The sequence below is a fragment of the Clinocottus analis genome, unplaced genomic scaffold (genome assembly GCF_023055335.1).
Source record: "Clinocottus analis isolate CAN_PGR_092001 unplaced genomic scaffold, fCliAna1.0.p SCAF_12, whole genome shotgun sequence".
NCBI lineage: Eukaryota > Metazoa > Chordata > Actinopteri > Perciformes > Cottidae > Clinocottus > Clinocottus analis.
In genome coordinates, this window is record NW_027175843.1 from 11,492,427 (window position 1) to 11,514,837 (window position 22,411).

At 38.1% G+C, this 22,411-nt stretch overlaps 1 protein-coding gene across 2 annotated transcripts; it reads left to right on the top strand.

Moving 5' to 3' along the window:
• Nucleotides 1-179: 179 nt before the first annotated feature.
• On the top strand, nt 180-21,905 carry stk39 (serine threonine kinase 39). Of its 2 annotated transcripts, XM_068573062.1 has the most exons (18): nt 180-480; nt 2,260-2,372; nt 2,647-2,755; nt 3,022-3,160; nt 3,508-3,563; nt 3,876-3,985; nt 4,086-4,187; nt 4,548-4,681; nt 4,826-4,874; nt 5,531-5,596; nt 8,858-8,980; nt 9,662-9,691; nt 10,154-10,210; nt 11,013-11,074; nt 15,922-15,974; nt 16,147-16,215; nt 18,022-18,086; nt 20,440-21,905. In XM_068573062.1, the coding sequence occupies exons 1-18, from the start codon at nt 375-377 to the stop codon at nt 20,512-20,514; spliced, it is 1,518 nt and encodes a 505-aa protein (XP_068429163.1). In that variant the 5' UTR covers nt 180-374; the 3' UTR covers nt 20,515-21,905. The 2 variants fall into 2 exon arrangements, with proteins under 2 accessions (XP_068429163.1, XP_068429164.1); XM_068573063.1 differs by lacking the exon at nt 180-480 and having other exon boundaries at nt 2,286-2,372; nt 2,651-2,755.
• The last annotated feature ends 506 nt before the right edge of the window (nt 21,906-22,411 follow it).

Sequence of the window (22,411 nt, forward strand, 5' to 3'; positions counted from 1 at the left end):
CCTTGAACCTCCTAAAATGATATTGTATGTTTACTTCAGTATATTTCTTTCTGTGTGTGTTGAACATACAGTCTGTGGCATCGGGCCTTTGTGAAGTCAAACCAGCATGCAGCTGGTACGGCAACGCGTGTGTGCGCGCGCATGTGTACGGTCCGTTATTTTCCGGGTTGTGTGTCACATCGCTGCAGCCGCCAGATGACATTTGTGCTGAGGAGGTGAGGTCAAACTTGACTCTCTCGCTCACTCTCCCTCCCTCTCTCTCTCTCTCTCTCTCTCTCTCTCTCTCTCTCTCTCTCTCTCTCTCTCTCTCTCTCTCTCGCTCTCTCTGTCTGTCTGCGAGAGAGGCTTGTAACTAGCGCAGAATCATCCTCATCATGGCGGATCAAGGCGAAGCTCCGGCTCCGGTCCTCCACCCGCAACCAGCGCTGACAACCAGCTGGCCAATTACCAGGGAGTCGTACGAGCTGCAGGAAGTCATAGGTTAGTACCCGGTGATGTGATGCACGCTGTAAATGATCACGGAAAGGCATTCCGCCGCGGTTTGTCAACCGGGAATGATGCGAGGCCTACCGGCTTTTTTTTTTTAAAGAAAATATATATATATATATATATATATATATATATATATATATATATATATATATATATATATATATATATATATATATATATATATATATATATTCAGTCGGCTTCTCCAGTGCTTTGCAATGCGGATGTTACCGGAGACCAGCCGGTCTACATCAGCTGTGTTTGTGACCCCGATGAAGTCAAATCTGTTGAAATGCAGCTTACTGCACGTGGTTGTAAATGTCACTTTCCCTAAGTGCGATCTTAGCCGCTTGGATGCTAGTTTATGGCACGTGTCCAGTTTATTAGCCATTAGTAACATCACAGATGCCGTGCGTAAAGCCCACAACCTGCTGTTTCACGTGTGTTATCTGTGATGGCACTTAAACAGAATGAACTAGCTTATCCCATCAACTCACAACAAGTGAATCATTATGCAGGTGATAATGCTTATGCTCATTATCGTAATTGTTATAATTGTGGAAAAAGTACTTTTGCGCCCCAAAAACGTTGAGTTGAACCTGAATTTTTTTATTATGTTATTATTATCATTTATTTGTTACTTTCTGCATATTTTTTCAAATTGATCATTTAGTCAAAAAGTGTGAAAAAAATGGCCATTATAATTCCTCACAGCCAAAGAGTGATGTCTTAAAATGGTTCTTTATGTCCAATCAACAGCCTAAACAATATTTTTAATTCACAATCAGATAAAAGCCGTAAGGCTTCATGACCTAACTAATAATTGTTGTCGATTCCTTGTCTGTAATTGATTAGTTGACCCTATTATTTAAGCTCTTACAATTACAAAAGCAATAAGTCAAAGGCAGAGTGAATTTAACACTGGTTTATACAAAGAACTAGAATAAATGTCTTGATATGTTCAATGCATGTTGTTATCATAATTGACCTTGGGGTTGATGTGTTTTTGGCACTATTACTTGGTGGCATTCATTATGAAATAGTATATATAGCCTACTATTTTCTTCCTGTAACTTTTATGGAGTTAAAAAAAGTTACGTGTCCCGGCATAAATCACATAATGCTCAATTCCAGTCTTATCATGAATCATTTATTTTTAGAAATATAAAATTCAAAATAACTCAACGATGAAAATGTCACATGGACTAAAAAAATGCCCAAAAGGAAGTTGCCTGAATAGTTTTGGCACATGCTTGCACAGTGCAGATGAGCGAACAAGTCGTATCATTACTGATAAGAAGTAGCGGCCCAGCTGTGTGCTGCTGACTGCGGTGAGTTGGGGAGACCCCCCTCTCTGTTCTCATAATCAACTGGTAAGCAGTCAGATCTCATGCGTGTTCTCCTTATCTACCACTAACAGTTGGAAACAATATGCTGTGTGTCACAGCTTCTTGGCGTGAACAACTTCCCCACTCCAGCGTGGCCTGATTTGCAAGGAACAAAGTAAACAACCCACATAGCATTGCAGAAAAAAGAGCGCTCTACTCAAAGTCAGCTTATGTCATTGTCAGCCAGCACACATAGAAGATGAATACCATAACATAAACACAAAACCAGAGGAACAGAGGGCCAGACAAATACCAGAAAGCCACACAGTGATGCTGAATTTAGGAGTTATAAGATAATACGCTTCCAGCTGTGTTTGCTGTGAGTCCCTTTTTTGCTCCTAACCACTTTGTCTGTACTCTGTTGTGCCTCTGATTCCAGGCAGCGGGGCCACAGCTGTGGTGCAGGCAGCCCTCTGTACCCCCAGACAAGAGCGTGTCGCCATAAAGAGAATAAACCTGGAAAAATGCCAGACCAGCATGGATGAGCTATTGGTAAGTACAATAAATACAGGCTCATTTTCTAAGTGGGTGTTTTTGTATTACTATCTAAAGCTGTACTGCTACTTTTCATCTGATGCATACAATTATTGTTCTGTTTATGTCATAATAACAATGTTCATTCATACACCTTAGAGATTGTAATACTGAATCATGTGCTGCAAGTTTGTGCACTATGTTGTAATATGTCAAGTGGCAAAATATGTTGTGACTAAAATCTGTCCATTTTAACATCACTTGTCATCCTGTGGTTTCTGTCTCACAATAGAAAGAAATCCAAGCTATGAGCCAGTGCTACCATCCCAATGTTGTGACCTACTACACCTCCTTTGTAGTGAAAGATGAACTTTGGTTAGTCATGAAGCTTCTGAGTGGAGGTAAACTTCTGCTGACTTATGTTTGTGCTTTGATTGTGCATAGTCTTAGTTGCATATTATTGTAAAAAGCTTACGGCGCTTAAAGTTACCCACTTTAATCTTATGCCTTTTACGTTTCACTGTCTAAAGGACACCAAATAATTCACCGAAGCTGAATAATTTGTGGTTGGATATTGATCATGTGTGACGTTGCAACTCATTTGTGTTTGTTATTGAAATGTGAAAAATAAAATGAATGTCTTTGTTGTTCCGTGGTGTCTGTTTAGGCTCTATGCTGGATATAATTAAGCACACAAACAAAGAAGAGGACAGAAGTCGAGCGCTCGATGAGCCTATAATTGCTACTATATTAAAAGAAGTTCTCGAGGGCCTGGACTATCTGCACAGAAATGGACAAATCCACAGGTAACACGTTTAACATTTTAACTTGTTGATGATTAGTTGTTGATTAGTTTATTGTAGGAATAAAAATAACAAATTTTAAGACAACTTAGCAACAAAAAAAGTTAGAAGAAAAGGTAAAATGTAAACCAATCAGCTAATAATATTTATTGGCAAGCAGTGCAGTGGAGTGAAGTTCTCTGAACTTCCTGTATTTCAAGGTCACTGAGAGGCTCAAACCGCCATCAGCCCTTTGGGCAGAGTTCCAGATGGTGGTGGGCTGTGGTGGGACTCGTTTACACGAACGGAAGAATCAATGCTGCTCCACATGACTTTGTTGCTGGACTGTGTTTGTGTTTTTTTGATCTTAGGGATGTGAAAGCTGGGAACATACTACTGGGAGAAGATGGATCTGTTCAGATTGCAGGTGTGTTAAACATGATACTACTGTTGTACTCTGTTGCACTCACTGTTTTATTTCAGTTAATACAACTAAAAGCAGTACTGCCGAAAATATGAAACTAAATTTACAGGTTTTAGGACCTAATGAAGAAGGTAATGTATATTAAGATGAGGTTACCTGTCACACATGAAGGTAGTTTGAGTTTTGAATTTACATTCATAAATATTGTCTCTTTCACATTTTATGAAAAAAGCCATCACTGCAGCCGTGATTATATTGACATGCCCGTTTGATTCAGGCATGAATGTTGTGTTGGTTGTTTATCTATATTTTCAGATTTTGGAGTAAGCGGTTTCCTAGCCACAGGGGGGGATATGACTAGAAATAAAGTACGAAAGACTTTTGTTGGCACGCCATGTTGGATGGCGCCGGAAGTGATGGAACAGGTGAGTCTATCTCTATCCAGCTACAATTAAGAGAACAACTAAAGTCTGAGAGATTTAAGGGTATTTGATATCCCAGAATATTGTGATTGTATACCCACAGGTTCGAGGCTATGATTTCAAAGCAGATATATGGAGCTTTGGAATTACAGCCATAGAGTTGGCAACAGGCTCTGCACCCTATCACCGCTATCCACCCATGAAGGTGAGTGGTCTGGATGTTATTATTAGGTGTTATTTAATCAGTGTGGTGTCCTAATCACAGCTATTTTTGCTTTCACCAGCCCTCTCAAAGGAAAAAAGAGAGCGATAATCATGAACTCATAGTTTCCTAAACATTCCTCTAAAAAACATGGAGACACATTCTGACTTGCTTCTTTTGCCTTTAATTGGGAAACTAAACAACGAATCAAGAGGCAACCTTTTATCGAATGAAACCCGTTGCTTTCACTTTCTACAGCATTTATTCTTCAGATTCCTGCTTTGAGTTTATTTTCTTCCTACAATATTTGTGTTGCTGCTGAAATGTGAGGGTGGTTTTAAGCATTTTTTGTGTGTCTTTTAGGTTTTAATGCTGACCTTACAGAATGATCCACCCACTCTAGAGACAGGCGTAGAAGACAAGGAACTGCTAAAAAGATACGGCAAATCGTTTAGAAAGCTAATAACTATGTGCCTTCAGAAGGATCCTGCCAAAAGGTTAGCACCGCTTTCCATATATCAACCAAACATTTCAGTGAAGAGACCTGATGCAATTTGTGATCAATAATAAGCACCTGGTTGACATTCAGAGAGAGCTGTGTTGGGATGAATTTTCAAGAGTATACTTTTCTCTATCTTTAGGCCGACAGCCGCAGAGCTTTTGAAGTGTAAATTCTTCCAAAAGGCCAAGGTATTTGTTTTATCCCTTTTTGCAGATTTTGTTATTTTGCTTATGGCCTCATGCCAACTTAAACAATGATTTAACCTTGTATATTGAGGTTTTTTGATAATGATGGTTATGCATACTTTGATACATCAGCCAAGAAACAAGGTGTTCAAGACCACTGTAATGGTATTTGGCAGAAATAATTATGGAAAAGGGAAAATGGAAATATTTTCCTCAGTTCTATATCTTTTACTGTGTTCGCACTACAAGCGACATACCAAAAGGCTCCAGGTCATTTTCAATGGAGGCCGGTGACACAAAGCTATCAATTGACCCTCAACACAATTTGCTATGTGACGAGCATGACACGCTATAAATCAAAGTTGAGCTGGTCTCAAATGTATTCAGTGCTCCAACAAAGTGGTGAAGCATCAACCAATCATATGTTTTGTATCCTCCTCGGTCATTCCGTCCGAGCAACACTTCAGCAACACTGTTTACATTCAAACTGGTTTTGTCACCGGACTAACTTTGAACATTTTAAAGAGATAACTTAACCTTTAAACTTCCAAACACCATTTAAACTGTCGTGTGACTAATCTTTGAGTTTTGATTAACTGTATCTGTCAATTCACACATTTTAATGAGATTTTTATTTGCATTTTATTTTTCTCTTGCAGAACAAAGAATATTTGGTTGAAAAACTTTTGTATCGCGCACCAAAGATTTCTCAGAGAGCAAAGAAGGTATGTTCACACAAACAGTCCCTGTAAAATAACGCCGTTATTGACTAAACATGAACAAATTGTGCACAAAAAGTGCTGGGATCGACTGAAGTCCACCAGAGTGTTGCATTTACAGTCAACACGAGCTACGCACGCTAAGTCTTTTCAGTACCTTAAACACTTTGTGCCTAAACTGTTGTGTAGCGTATGTAAAAATATGGGCGACTGTGGCAGGAGAGTCAAACGGCACATATGGACTTACATCTTGGATCAGTAGCTCTCAGTGCAGCTCTCTGTATGTGGCACACTGAACAACAAACAGGATTAAATGAATTGATAACATTAGGTAACACAAAGGAGCACTTTATTGTTCATGTTACTTGCTCAGTTGCCCACTGGTCACAGTTTAATGGGAGGAAGTGCAGTTTTCAGGCACAGCTGATATTGGCTTGACATAACACAGCGCCTGGATGCCCAGGACAGGAATGGGATCAGAGGGCCATTGCCGGAAGGCAGACTGGTCACGTGGAGGGGTGGAAATTCACTGACTGCTCGGGAGTAAATGGAGGGCATGGTGGATAGCAGGGCTCCTACTGTGTGTGACGTTAATGCCACGCACATACAGGACAGGGTGTCAATAAAGGAGGAGTGGCACAATGTTGTTGAAGTTTGTTGATGACTTAAGTGGTACAGGCATATTTTTCAGCCACTACAATAAATAGAAAGGCACTGAAGGCAAGTTGATTACATTTTGTTAATTGTATTACAGCCTTCACAATTTGGACTGTATTTACATCTCAAAATCAGATTATGTGAAATTGGGTCTAAATTGATGCTAGTACTACGAGCAGAGCTTAAATGCTGTGGAGTAATTTTATCCCAAAATGGAAATGAACAATTACTGAAGGCTTACTGTTATCAATACACTTTAATTGTTATGTAGAAAAAAATAGACAGCATCCACAGTGAATACAGCCAGGTAATGTCTGATTCGGTGGATGAACTGTACGAGCCACAGAGCCAGTGTCCTTGTTGCTTGGTGCTGATTTGACCTACAGAGTCCTCTGCATTATTCATTCAGCAAACATGACCCAAAGCTTGCAGAGACAAGCAACACTGCAGAAACGTGGTCACCTCAGGATGCCGTGACCTCTTTATATCCAGAATACTGCAACGTCACTCTCCGAAAATCTTGTCCAAAACTTGCTTGATCTATTTGAACTGCACCTTTTTTCCTTGGCGCGCACACACACACACTGCAGCTTTCAGTCCTTGTTTCTGTCCTTGGCTCACTCCAGAGAGTTGTGCTACTATAATGCATAAAGTTGGTGCTTTGCGGGTTGGGTCTGATTCAAGGGATTTGCAAACGAGTATTTTAGCAGGTTGGGCACTGCTGTATAACTCTCGTAACAGTTTCGCTGGGTGCAGGTATTAAAAAACCATCACGAGTGCAGGTACCAGCAACTTTTGAGAATGGAGACACAAACATAACCTTTTTAATGTGTAACAAACTGAACTGGACTGCTTAGTGGAAACACAGCTTTAAAGCCAGACCGCTAATTGTAAATGGAACCCAAGTTCTCCTTGAACATACTCCAGTGAATGAGAAGGAGATGACAGATCCTCCAGTCTGCTGTCACCAACAAACTAATTTCAAATAAATACTTGGATGAAAAGGAGGGAGAAACTAGGAAGGGCATGAGGAAAACAGGAAATACCCTGTAATTGCCACTTATTTAAAATATGAATGTCAAAAAAAAGTTAAAAAAAATGTTCAGAGTCATTTAATATGAAATTATGAACTGCAGGGATGTGAGTTGAGTAACCAGCAGAGGGCACTCTCACATCCACAATATTGTCTCTATTGTTTAAATGAGGCATTTTGGCTTACAACCAATGTGGGCTTGAATAAATGATCTGTTACTGAGAAGTTGGAACTTATAAGAGGATTGACATTGTGTCTAAATGTATGGTCCTGTGTAATGATTACATTCTGTATGGATGCCTTGTGTAACTTGATCCCAAATACAGGGCATTTCACCTGAAGGTGCATCAGTTATCATCAGTTATTGTTCTCTTCAACTCAAGACTTTTACATTCTGACATTGTTTTCTATTCATAGATTTTCATAGATTTGCCGTGGGATGATTTTGTTGCTGCATGTCTGGTGATCATATATGTGGCTGCTGGGTGCATTGATGTGTGTCTGCTTTGCTCAAGCACCTTGGGCAGCACTGGGGGAACTTGACTCTGTATCTATGACAATACCACAGCGTTAGTGCTTCTTTAACTAGACCTTAGTTTAACGCTAGGGCATTTAAATACCCTAGCACGAGTGTGGCTTCCAGTTACATGTATGCTGTACTTCCTGTCACACTGGTGTTCTCATATCTCACCTCACACTGCATGACGAGTCACATGTTTTTTGCCTCCAGACTGTAGAGCTGCAACACATGTCTTACCTTCTTTATGCTGGTAACATTCAAAGTCATATTACTTCTGGTATTTAGCAAAATTATATTTCTCTCTCTGACATGATTTATAGAGTTTACCCTTGTACTGTGTTGTACCTGCTGTGCTGTTTCTAAGCTGAGCCTACTTAAGTGATGAAATTACTTGAAGCAACTGTCCGGTTTCTATTGTGGTACTGAGCAGACAGTTACTGTCAGCAAAGTGTATATCACCAATGTTGTGATGACATTCAAACCAGTAACCTTTGAAAATCAGCCAATAGTATGTACAACCTACAGTATGTGTCATGTTGCTAAGAGAAGTTTGAATTACTACTACATAACAAATTATTTAGTTTTTCAAAGAAATGTTTGGTCAACAGAACACTTTATTACAGATGTAGGTAGTTATGAAGTTTTTTTTCTTCAATAATATTTGTAGATTTTCTGAAATAACAAGAAGGTTTTGTGATTCTGATATGAAGTGTTTTGTTGCTATAACAAGAATATTTTTGGGTAAAAACTTTGGTATGTAGTATTAACGAGGAACTGGCAAGATTCTTTGGCGGCATCAGTATGTAGCAGTCAGATTTATGGAATAGGCTTAGTAAGTTGAATGTGGCTTTGTAAATGTACTTTTAATTTGGGTTGCCAGTTTTTCTCAGGGAGGGGATCCTTTAGTTACATCAGCTCATCACGGCGGTTCCAGTGCTCTCATTTAAAGGCTTGTAAAACCTATGGGAATCAGGGGTAAACAACAGTGTACATCATGTTTAGTTAAAAACTATGAATGACACCATTAAGTGCGGTGACTCTGTGTGTCCCGGTCCAGGTGAGGAGAGTCCCAGGCTCCAGTGGCCACCTGCACAAGACAGAAGATGGAGACTGGGAGTGGAGCGATGACGAGCTGGACGAGAGCAGCGAGGAGGGCAAGGCCGCGGTGAATCAGGGCAGGGTAAGTGGGGCTCCACAGAGGGCAGCCTCGGCAGTGTTTATCCTTTCATACTTATCGTTCATCATTCATCATTGAGATTATTTTATTGATTCAGTTTAATTTGTCAAACTAACAAAACTACAACATGCACATCTATATTCAGACTTTAAGTTATGAAGGTGTTATTAAGGTGTTGTTATGTGTCTAACCTGTAGATCAAATCCTTCTGCCTCCCCTCTGTCTTTGACCCGGTACATTTCCTCCCTGATCACTACGTTCTTTTCGGAGAGCAGATGGCTTATCTCTGCCTGTCATAATGTCGCTGTAATGAGCTGGAAGATTTTGAGACAGGAGGAAGTAGGCAGCCATGATCAAAGAGCTCTTTGATAAAGCCCAGCATTAATTTATGATGCAATAAATCATATGTTACCAGAAGTTTTGATTCAGTAAGAATGAAGTTGTGGATGATAGTATTTTAGAAGGATGGGTTTTTAGTTTCCTTTCATCGATCACAGGTTTTTTTTTCAGAAATGTACTGTCCATTTTTCAGAAAGAAAGAAAAATGAAATATAGATTTGGACTGAAAGATGGAGAAACAGATATATGAAAATGAAAGTGGACATTACACTGAAAAATGTAATACATCATTAGTATTGCTGTGTGATATGAAAATGTAAATGTGTATTTGATTTTTTCCTCCAGTCACGAAGGGTCAGAGATGAGGCCAAAGATGTAAGTTAGCACTCTCATATACCAATTGTTAAATGCAAAAATACCTTTTTTTTGGTGAGATGTCAAGTAGACAAATAAACCTTACCTTTCTGTTGCTGTATAACTTGATGGCGTGGCAGAAAGGATATATATTTGGAAATGCAATTAGATTGCCTATTTTGGCTGAAGCTTGTGTAAGAATAATTAACTCAATTATGACTGTTTATTGCACCACAAACAATTGTATGCAGTATAATAAAAACAGTAAAGCACCTATTTTACAGTCTAACAAAACCAGAAAATTGCTCCTCATTGATTGTTTTAAGATGACTTTCTTGTGTCAAAACATTATATATATATATATATATATATATATATATATATATATATATATATATATATATATATATATTATGTATAGCGTTTGAATGGTATTTCTTTTTACCAAGGATGTAATAGAATTTCTCATTATGTTCCTCCTAGAATGAGGAGAATGCCAACAATGTCCCTGTTGAAGGGTTGTCTATTCAGCATCCCCAGGTGAGGGATTCAGCAACAGCACTAATTTGTCATGATTCAATGACCTTGATGCCACAGTGATTGTCTGTGTGTGTTTGTGTACATCCGTGAGCGTGCATACTGCGCTGCGCTTGTGTGTGACTGTGCACGTGTGTTGGGAGGCGGACATGTGCTTGTGTACGCGTTTGGATGTTGGTCTCATAGAAGGATGCTCTTAGCACTAATAGGAGTAAATGGCTGTCTGCCTGACAGCACCAACTCAGTGCCTGGGTGTATCTCATCTAAAGACTCACCGCCATTGCAACCTATTTCCTAAAGCCTTCTGTTTTAAAAGAAGCCAAAGCAGTTTGAGGTGTCGTCTTATATCTATGTGTTTATTTGTTACATTTTGTTTTACAAAGTTAGCAAAGCAATGTTAAAGTCAAGCCTGGTGTTGCTGCAATCATAAAAGAATGATCTCAGTCTCTTCCACACAGTGAGGCATCAGTATTAGACAATATCCAAAGCCCAGGTATCGCTATCAAAAAGTCAGATCTCTGTATCCCTTATGTATTATTCCTTTTCTTTTCCCATGCAACTTTTCCTGTAGCTGCGACAAACAAGAGACAATTTTCAGAATAATTTAAAAAGAAAAAACACATGGGCCAAATGTGCCGCGCAAAATGTTTTCCGACTATATTTTCGACTTGCAGAACCTCTTGCTATGCCGTACACGCTGTGCACTAAGCTTCTTTCTCTTTTCCATTTAATATGTTTTGTCTGATCTCTCAGTCCATTAGTGTGCCACGTAAACTGCCTCATCATCGGATGTTTTCTCGTGCAGGTTGAGCCGTATGGAAATACACCCTACATTCAAGGTGCCGTGAACATGGTGCTACGGTTAAGGTGAGACAGATCATTTTTTTCATATGGTTTTTTCAGTCCCCGGTCGATACACAAGGCCATGTTTGGAAAAGCTTTGGATCACTCACAGTCTTAAAAAGCAGTTTTAAGTTGTAGGACTAAAAGCTGAAATGCAGAACATTACTTATTATGTTTATGCATGCATCATCACTTTACTTTGTCTTAAACATTGAGGCCATTATTAGACCTAATGATCTTTGCCTGCTAGGGAGGGGATCTGGCATTGTCATGGATCCTTTCTTCCCCCTTTGCCTCACCGGTTGTGTCGTAGGGAGGAGTGCGTTACACTCCATTGGTTTTCTGGCTGAGCTCCACATTCTGCTGTCATCCTTCCATGGCTCCCTTTGCTTCTTGCTGTGGTTTCCCAGACGTTGCGGTTCACGGACATATTTTAATGGCGTAGTGGAGACTTGTGATTTGGCCTCAGAATGATTAATGTAGACACTTCCTGTTGGAAAACAACAAACTAAATGTAGCTCCCTTTTAATGTAATACGGGAATGCAGGGCAAGTGTACACATTAAAAATACAATACCTGTCTATAATATACAATATATCGTGTCTCTTAGTAAGTCTTAGTCAATAAGCAAACACATCAATCGAGGAAGAGAGAGGACTTTTAAGGGATGCAACACACAGACAATAGTGCATTTGTTGACATTACGTTGCCTGTAGTTCCCTTAAGAGCTGTTCGCAGAGCACACTCGTGGTTGAACAGATATCTGAAGCACACTCTGCAGGCATGCAACAGGGGGCCGATAACTGTTTGGTGGCTGGTGAAGAGTCATTATTCTAACCTGGTGATTAAAATTAATTGTCAGTTTTGTTGGTTTGATCTTTTTAAGCTCAAACACCAGATGCATATTAAATTTAGTTGTATAAATATAAATTATGACAATTAAAAAATAAACTCTCATTGAAGCTCTTATTGAACGAACAAAATAAATACTTTTATCCTGTTAACTTGTAAAAAGGTGTCAAAGCAGAGTTGGGTGGAAAATGTATTAATTTCTCAGAGAAATGCATTCATTATTTTTACTATAATCCCAGCATTCGGCTGCCAGACCATCTCTCTGGTCTGTCAGATAGAATATTCAGTTTTAGAGATGCAAACATGTGACAGATACCTTTTTAGACGTAAAAAGCCTGATCACATTTTATCAAATGCAGGTTTTTTTCTAAAGCAGGTTTTCAAATGCTAATATATGTCCTGGTGGATTATAAAGGCCTTTCACTAGATACTATTCTTTGACATGCTCCCCAGGATGACATAAGTGCTGTGCTTGTATTATGCTTCATATTCCTCTTGACTCCAAAAAATACACTTGAAAAACACATATCACTATATAATTGATGTTGTAGCAGGATAGAAAAAAAACAAATATTTGAAAGGATTAATAACATATAAATATCAAGCCGCTCTTTGTGTACAATTTATCCTGCAAATGCTGCTCTTCATACCAACGAAGTTATCTCCATCTGAACAGCAGAGGCTGACTTAGACTTGGTTGTTTTAGGAGCATTTTGGGGAATTTTGGGATAAGGCAAAGGTGTTGCACATGTTCTGAGCTGTTTGTTAATGATTGAGGAAATGTTTCTTTAAGATAATATTCACTTTTCTTTATTGTTGAGAGAGTTTTGATGGGTATGCTTTTAGCACTTATGTAGCGGTCTCAAATATTGTGCGTTTTTTGTTGAATTTGTTGAAAAAAAACACCTACGGCTGTCAGTACTGTAATATCTAGTGTTGTTCGTTGTCACCGGAAAAAGAGTTGGCAACAATGGGCTTAGTTTTTCAGCTGATTCAAGTTTTGAAATGTAAGATAAGATAAGTGGGGAAATTACAGGATTACTAATGGTTTCTCTCATTGACTGTATATAAGAAGTTAACTGTGGCATCACCCATTGGTTTGTGGGCTGCTGTTTTGACGCCTTGATTTTGACATTTCAGGTTATAACTGTCAAAGGGTTAAAGTTTTAATATGAAAATAGATACAAAATGTACTAAATGAAGATCCTGCTGTAATGAAGATTTGAAATCAGTGATTAAGACCTCATGTTTACAATGTTTACAAGTGAGAAGACGGTTCATTTTTTTCCACCTGATGGCCATTAGAAAGACGAGCACATTTATTTTGTGTGCTTTGAGAGAAGCTAGACAGCCGATACATCCCAAACTAGGCAATTCACTCAAAAACAACCTTGACTTAATTCTGGATCTAGTTGTCAGGTAAGATATAATACACAACAAAAAAACCCCAGTTGTTAAAATTCTAAAGTAAAAAAGTAAATTCATAGATATAACTGCATCTAATAGAGCAAAATAAACAGCGAATTGGCCTCCTCTATATTCCAATAAGGGAGGTTTGCGAATTAGCATGCATTTATGGTAATACGATCCCCTCTGTAACAGAAACGGGAGAACAGCAGCAGCATGATTGGATATTTGTCAACATTTAGCTTGGAACTCATTCAATCTTTTTTTTTGTTATAGAATGGCACAGTGGTCTCCTGAGAAGAGTTTTGTCAGCAGTTTAAAGGAGAAGTTCAGGCTGCATAATATGCTTGCTGTTGGTGCATTGTCATTGTAGCCTAAATCGTCAAAGTAGCATAGATCCAAATTGAATTCATTGAGCAATTCAGTCTGGAGGTGACATTTGCATGTTTTATGCAGACTCTTCTCTCTAAAAGCATAACTAGAACTTGACAAATGCCATGTTAGCTCCTGAAATAGCTTTAGAAAAACGTTAGTGCCTGCTTTGTCACACATTAGCCTGGATTTACAGTTCACTGTTAGTACAAAAACAAGCCTATGAACGGTCATTGGGTATCACCCCTTGGGATGCACTAGCAATTAGTTTTGAATGAGTTAACTGAATGTGACCTCTGACAGCCAGCTTCTTTTCCAGTGCCGAGGGGCGGCTGAAGATGGGAAACCCCTGTATCATGCAGCAAAGATATTATCAGAGTAGAGAAGAAAATAGAAAATTAAAAAACAAAAACAAAACAGAGGACACAAAGAAAATACCATCACATGATTGGACCTCACTAGTCCACCCATGCCAGGAAAACTTACCTTCTTTAAAAAACATTTTATTTATTTATTAAAAACACAGTTACAGGAATCCTACACAGCAGACTGACCTGCACCCTCTCCAATACACACACCCTAAAACCCAGCCTTTGCTTTTTTTTTCACACTTTTGCCATTGCAGATACCCAATGCATGCTTTTGCCCATTGTGTCAATCCTGTCATGTCGTGACTAAATTCATCTATTATATATATCTTTGCATTTTTCTGCCTTGCCTAAAAAAATAGCAGTTGGCTCCACTGCCACTTCTGTGACAGCCAGCAATGCATGTCTGTATTGATAAACCATACCTGGTGTACATGTGGAGCTATTTTAAAAGACTTCCCTCCTCGTCTCCATTATGTTTGCCAATAAAATGTTTATTGAAGCCTTTACCTCAAATCACAGACCTGTTTAGATTATGCTGTACCTCTTTTGTTCAAAATGATTAGTTATAAACCTGTTATTGTCCAGTAGGATTATACCGTCATCTCACAGACGCAAGCCGGTTCACAATGTGTCAAAATTTAAATGACGGGTTGGTGGAGAGAAATGCTAAATTTACTGCTGTTGAACTAGAGAAACAATGACTCTTCAGATGCAGATTTTAGGCATGATTTATTTGGGGAGGATTTTGATCCTCTTGACATACATGTTGCCTTGACAGCCTTGGCAATGTGGACCCTCTGCTTCCTCTACTGGGAAAAGAGAGGCTGTTTACGTCCATCTGCTCCACTGCTGCTCTGCTCTTTACCCTGTTTTTTCTCTAAAGTTGACTCACAGTAAATTGTTGCTCCCACTGTGTTGTATCGAATTTCTACTAACAAACTCATTGCAGATATGTCTTTATTTATGAACAGAATTATGGTAGAATTATGGCTCTAATCTCAACTGAAAGTAGGGTTGTGGGCTGGCCGTGTTATTTATTTAACTGGTCTAGAAACCAAATGAATCGTCTCCCATCAGATTTTTCTTGAGCAGCACTACACACACACATTTATTACTGCTACTTCCCCATCACACACACATTTTGAAGACAGATTTAAAATGTGAGTGATGCAAATAAATGCAAGCTGATGCTGCAGAGAGGCTGAAGGTCACATTTCATTGATGCAATCAACCAAACTTGATTGATACGTGGCTGTTTTTATTTTGACTGTGGTATAGGGTTGAGGGTACGTGCCACTTCAATGTTGCAGCTGCCTTATAGCATAATGCAACAAATTTAAATAACATCTAAGTTCACAAAATCACAGAGCACAGCATCTAATGGATCCAAATGCGCCAAACAACACACAGACAAAGATTGTGAAGGCTGGCGTACATAGTTGAGCAAACATTTTGCAGTTAGTATTATATTTTCCAAAAAATAGGGTCTAAAGTAGAGCAAATATTGGACTATCATTTGTCAGGTGAACACAACTAAAAATGTATGTTAATGTTGCTGCTTGATGGGTAAATATATCACTGTTAGCAGCACGTTCATCACATCAATTGATGATAGTATGTCAATGTTGTGTTTACGGCTTGTTTCCACTGCCCCCAAGTGGCCAAAAACAATGAATAATTTACAGTCATTCCTTGTCTCATGGGTGTTTCCTAATGTTCTGCAGCTTCAGTCATGATTCTTTTAAAAGGAAATGTTGCTGGTTGTTTTTGCTGCCACGTGAGAGCCTTAAAATGTCAATTGTTAATAGACAGTTAATCTGACATTTTAGATACTATTGTGCAATCATATCCTTCTGACTCTTCTTTCAGGAACTCTAGAAAGGAGCTTAATGACATCCGGTTTGAATTCACACCTGGGCGAGGTAAGAGCTCTGCCTGTATGGATTTTAATGTGCTCTTCAACTGCGATGTGAATTGTTGTGTGGGTAATGGCAATGTTTATGCTCTTGACAGTATTTAATTCAATACCTAACACAATTACCTGCTAAGGGAAATGCTGTAGGCCTAATATGTGTCAATTTATTCCCTCCCTAGACACATCGGATGGCGTTTCCCAGGAACTGGTCTCGGCCGGCCTGGTCAACGGGCTGGATGGTCATATTGGTAATGTTACACCATTTTATTCTGGTAATTTGTGTCGTTCATACATACATACTAAGCCTATGAACTATACAAAAGCACCACTTAGAGAGTATCATCGTCCTCCCGAGTGAACATCTGACATCTACGTCTGACTGCATTAGAGCGGAAATAGTTGAAGCTCATTCTGCGCATGCGTTAAATGCGTTAAAAAAATGAACGCATTAATCCTGTAATTTAATCATAGCGAGTTAACGCGTTAATTTTCACAGCTCTAATATATATATATATATATATATATATATATATATATATATATATATATATATATATATATATATATATATACATGTATGTGTGTGTGTGTTGACAGTGTATATGTATATATATGTGTGTGTGTGTTACTTATTTTCAGTATGATGTTGATATATGCAGCTGGTATATGTAATCTAAATTCATGACAAAGACAATATGGTATAAACATTCCTAAATAATAAACCCAATATACAAACAATGTTATAAGTTATAATTAGTTTAGGCTGCGGGTTGATGAATAGGCTTAAGTTGAAGATGGCTTGAATTCCACCTTCTTGGCCAGTGCCCTGAGGAATAGGAGTATTAATATTAATTATTAAATTCACTGGAAGGAGTAGATTCATTTATTCTAAGAATAATAACTTGTGCTTTATGACACAGCCAGGTTTCAGTAAGACAAAATGTGTCAAAATGATTATCTGATATTAAATAAATTACTAGTTTAGCTTTAAAAGATGAAAGAGATCTGATATTTAAGATTTTAAGAGACTCACACGTGTGAACCTACAACTAACCCATACATATATATATATATATATATATATATATATATATATATATATATATATATATATATATATAGGTATTTAGTGAGGTTGTTACGTTATCTAAAATCCATCGCTATTTCAAACACAGCTTCAATATTCCTTCTTTGTTAGTTACTTTCTCCATAAATTCATACTTAAATCTGGAATTAATTGCTGTAGTTCTCGAGTTTCTTAATAGAGCATTTTCATCTTGACTAAGTGACAGTTGTAAGTTGTCCTACTCTGATAAAGCTATGGCTTTAATTACAGAGTTCTGTTAAATAAAACAAAAAAACTATTCTATAAACTTCAAGAAAAAACATGTTTAATCATATGCATTATAAAAGTTAATTACTCTGTATTAGTTTCCCAATAGTTCTTCCAACACTGCAAGACTAATCGTTTTATATATTAGAAATCATTTTTGGGATGAAGAAGTGTCTCATATTTAGTTTCCAAGCCTATTCTCCAAAATATTAAATTGGTAATTTTGTGTGTTTCATTAGACATCTGTTTCCATTCTTTATCTGTTATTTGTGTTGCTGTGTTGTGTCTGTTTTTTATTTGACGTTCCAGCTGTTGTTTCTTCTTCCTCTGGTATCTTTAATATTATTGCTAATTGTAGTTATTACATGTGTCATTGTGATTGCATGTGTCATTGTGATTGCTAATGACATAGTGGATGAATATTCTTTTATGTTTTTATGTTTTTTATTACATATTATTTGCAGCCACTTATAAATTAATCATGTTATGTATTTTCTAAAGAATCCATCTCATATTGCGTGAACATTTGCCAGAATCTAACTGTTTTAGTCCATGTATTAAAGACGGTTTGTATGCATTTTGTAAAAAATATATATTTTTTCTACTTTTAATATTAAACACTAAACATATGTTCTTCTGTTGTACAAATGTGCTCTTCATTCGGTAAAACTAGTTTGATGCTATTTGAAGGTAATGCTATTGTATGCCCTCTACATGACAGTTGCTGCTAACCTTCAGAAGATTGTAGACGATCCAACTACCTACAAAGTATTGACCTTTAAGCTGGTGAGTTTCCAAATGATTGATGGCTGATGCTAACCCTCCTGTGTTGGTTCCGGTTGACAAAGTTAAGCCTTAAACAGCTTTTTGATGAAAGGTTAAGTTAGTAAAGTGAGAGCTGGAGTTATTAGAAGGCTTCAGCATGAACCAATACCTGTTACTGAATGTATTTTAGTTACTGAGGTATTTTAAGAATGTTTTGTTGGTATTACTTAATAGGGATGGGAAAAAAAAAATTGACATAAGAATTGCAATTCTTACCCAAATGATTCGGAATTAAATTTATTTTTGTAACTAATGCAGGTGGAACAAAGACTAAGTACTAGGACTATATGCCATTATAAGAATCTTTGTATGAAATTAGAAAAACAGGGACATTTGTGAAAAGAAACATTATATTATTTTTGATTTTGTCACAGTTCTTTTTTAATTGACCTTTCTGTAATTGTGAGTAAACAACATCTGTGCTTTGGGTCACAATGCTTTACAAAAGACCTTTCTCCATGTTTGCCTCATCAGCAGCTAGTGACTGTTGCCGGAAGACCAGTCCCTAGTGAGGCACAGTGAGGGCAGTACGGGGCATGCCATGTAGATATATGGGCATGCTGACATTTCCATATGTTGCTCCACTGCAGACATTGTAAAATCCTCACTGCGGCTCCACTGTGCCTTTCTGAACCAAGAGTTACGAGAGCAGTGTCACAAAACCCAGGGAGTGTGAATAATTACCCTCCCTCGCCACACAAACTGTTCATAACACTCTATGCAGGCAAATTATGGTGTGGGTGGCACTAGAGCAACTTAATGACTTATGCGAACAAGAGGTCACCATAGAGTATGGCGCTCACAGAGAGCGACCTCTTTTCACAACTGCACAGCTCTCAGTCTCTTGCCAATCAGGTGTGACTTGCAAGAGGTCGCCAGGTGTTAGGCTACCCATTCACGCTGGCTTTTCCACAGGAGAGCTGGATGAAAAAGAAAAACTTTCATAGACAAATCCAAATGCACACAGCCTCCAATATTGCCTCTGCGAATAGCATCTGAGCCGCCTAAAATTGGGGTGAGATGCAAGTGCTGGAAGGTTGAACTGTCGATGCTTTTTTTTACTGGGAGCTGGTCTGTATAGGGAGGATGCACTATGAGGCACCTCAACATAGTTCCAGCATGTTTAAACATTATAACCATGAGTGATTGTTGAACATTCTTTTGCAAAATCACTGACAATAATATGCTGCAATAGCAGAATCCATATTTATGTTTTTCATGTCGGGTCACAGGAGCAGGAAATATGGGCAGAGATGTTGGGTGATGAGGTTGGCTTGCAGTTATTGTTCATCCCATAGATGTTGCAAGTTACCGAGGTCAGGCCAGTCAGGTTCTTCCACAACAAACCAGATAAACTCATGTTGAAACAGGAAACAGCCGTAACCAAACTGTACCCAATAAAGCTAGGACCACACAGTTACATTAAATATGATTGTCGATTCTTGCATTAACAATTCCTCATTGCAACTAGCTCAAACCATGAAAAGCAACCTCAGACCAAAAGTACATATTGTTTATACATATTTATAAGTGATATAAATGTACAGACATACAGAGATCCAAACACTTCAACTTCAGAATGTTTTATTTAAACATTTACATAATAGTGATGTTGTGACCTGATATACAGCTGCTGACGCAGCACAACAACTGATTTGCGATATTGGCCAGATGTTACAATCCACATTGAAACACTCTCTGTCATTACGATTGTAAGTGTGCTAGTTTATAAACCTTTTTCCAAAATATCATTACAATTTGCACAACCTAAAAATGATAGTTCAAAACTATTCATTGACAATAAATATCATGAAAAGACCAAAACTAGCCGTACATTTCTCAATACTTACTTTTAAGTAATAATTGGTATACTGTCATCAATTATCAATAGTAACTCATAAAATAATAGTTTCCAAATGCATTTCATATTTTCTTTAAAAAAAGAAGCAAAATGTATTTTTGAAACCGCTGGGAACTGTGGTTTTTATAACATTTTACTTAACAGTAGAGAATTGTGCATTTGCTGGGGATTATTATTCTCAGATGCAGATTACAATACAATATATCAGGCTTTGGCAATACAGACACACTTAGATGGTGAGATCAATGCATTTTTTTTTTAAAAAGACTTCAGTTTGAAAAATCCACATTTTGGTAAATAATAAACTTGCGGTTGTTTCAATCCCTTGATTAATTTAGGGTATCACACCACAGCGCTTCTAGAGATTCTACCAGATTGGTGTTGTTGATCTTGATGAGAGTGTCATGACGCGATGTAGCAACGTTAACCTTCACCATCTTCCTGCTCATGCAGGATTCTGGCTGCGACGACTCGGAGATCCCGGACGAGGTGAAGCTGATCGGCTTTGCACAGCTAAGTGTTAGCTGATGCCCTCTTCAAGCCTGAAGCAGGTGAGACAGTGGGGAGACAGTTCAGGGCAGACAGACTGAGGAACATACCATCACTTCCTGAAACATCTTCCCCCATCACCCTCCCTGAAAACTCACACTCCCTCCTTCCTCACTCCTTTTCACCTTCCCTGACCCCAAGCTCGGCCACCGCCCCACCTACACCCCCTTAGCGCCAACTTCCCTGCTTATTGTCCCCTGACCTTTCACTTTAAAAACATTCCACGGCCTAGCGCACAAAGCGGAATCAGGAGACAGCCCAGGAACTTAAAGATGTACTCAGGTGGTGACACAAGGTGATTAAGATGTAGCTTTGAATGTTTTCTTCTTCTTCTTTTACTTGTTTTACATCACATTACCTTTGTGTTCAGCAAAGCTCTCATTATTTATTGAAATGAGAAGGTATTTTTATGTTTTCTCATGTTGTTTTGTTGCCATAGTGAAAACAAATTGACTGGCATCTCACAAACACACTCATTTGTGTAGTTTCCCTGAGGTCTTTGTCAGAATGTAAGATTTAGTTAATTTATGGGGGAAAGCACATTTTCATAATAACATAATGAATGTCTAAAAAGAGAATGACTTGTATTTCTGTGTCATGACCCGTTTTACACTGACAAGAAGGGAACCATGTGCTTGAGAGTACAGGAATAAAAAGAAGAGACCTGGATGCTACTGTGTTTAATTTGCTGCTCTTGACAGTGCTAAAGCTTCAAAATGTTAGAGGTGCCTTGTTCATTTTTCTGTGCCTAAGAAAGTAGACAATGAATGAGCATACACAAAGAGCCGAACCCGCTGATTACCATTTCAGTTCAAGTCAAGTATTTTAACTTAATGAGACAAGCGACAATGCACTTTTGGGCTAAGTGTGTGCACCCAACGAGCAAATGCTTAGCCCCTGGAGACAAGTTAACGTGTGTGCTTTTGTTATCAGACAAATTGAACATAACAGAACCTGCAGTCATGTAATCAGCTCTGGTCGACTTGTCTTCAGATGACAGGTTAATTGAAAAAAACACAACAGTTTGATTTTCTTGCACTGGCCTGCTGCACTACAAAATCTGTTGTTTCCAAAAATGTAGTAGTTACTGAAATGTACTGTATGACCATGCATCTGGGGATGAAACCAAAAGGCGACTATTGAAAGGGGGACAAGCCATTTGTTTGTCCAAACAAGCCCAGCTCTAAATTATTTTTAAGTATTGAGATGGTAAATATTAACTTCTACTTAATTCTTTATTATGAAGTAATTTATTGTGTTTTCTATGTACAGTATGTGTCCCATTTCAGCATATAAGCCCTGTTCCCTCTCTGTAATCAGCTGATGTCAAATTTCTGACGAAAAGCCACAATAAAGAATTGCTATTATTTAAAAAAGGTGTGGAGTCTTTCCTTTAGCTCTCAGCCTCATAACATACTCCGTCATAACTTCATACCACCTTTACTAAAACTCAAATAGCTCATGAGTTTGAGGTGGATTTTTAAATGCTATGATTAAGTGGATATTGACTATAAAAGGCCAACTGCAACTTTCCCCCAAGCTTACAGCATAGACTTTTAAGTTGAAGTATATTTTTTTGAGACAGCAAATTTGCCCAAGGGGGCTTTACAATCTTCACAGCATACATCGTCTCCTGCCCTTTCATTTGATTAAGAAAAATCTCCCCAACACTCTTTTTACAGGGAAAAACTCATCTCTAGATATGCTCTTGTTAAACTATAATTTTAGATTTATAACCAAATCTGCGGTTCAAAAAGCGATGTGCGTTTGCTTCAGATGGCTGAATCATTTAAAAATATTCCCTTCTGAGACCACAGAACAAGCTGCTCTTTAAATACAAACACAATTACTTCTTCTTTAATCAACTTAAAGTAAC

Coding starts and splice junctions, on each gene's coding strand:
- stk39 (XM_068573062.1), top strand. CDS start 375: ATGGCGGATCAAGGCGAAGCTCCGGCTCCGGTCCTCCACCCGCAACCA. Junction 3,986..4,085: donor CGCCGGAAGTGATGGAACAG/GTGAGTCTATCT, acceptor GTATACCCACAG/GTTCGAGGCTATGATTTCAA. Junction 15,975..16,146: donor TGAATTCACACCTGGGCGAG/GTAAGAGCTCTG, acceptor TTCCCTCCCTAG/ACACATCGGATGGCGTTTCC.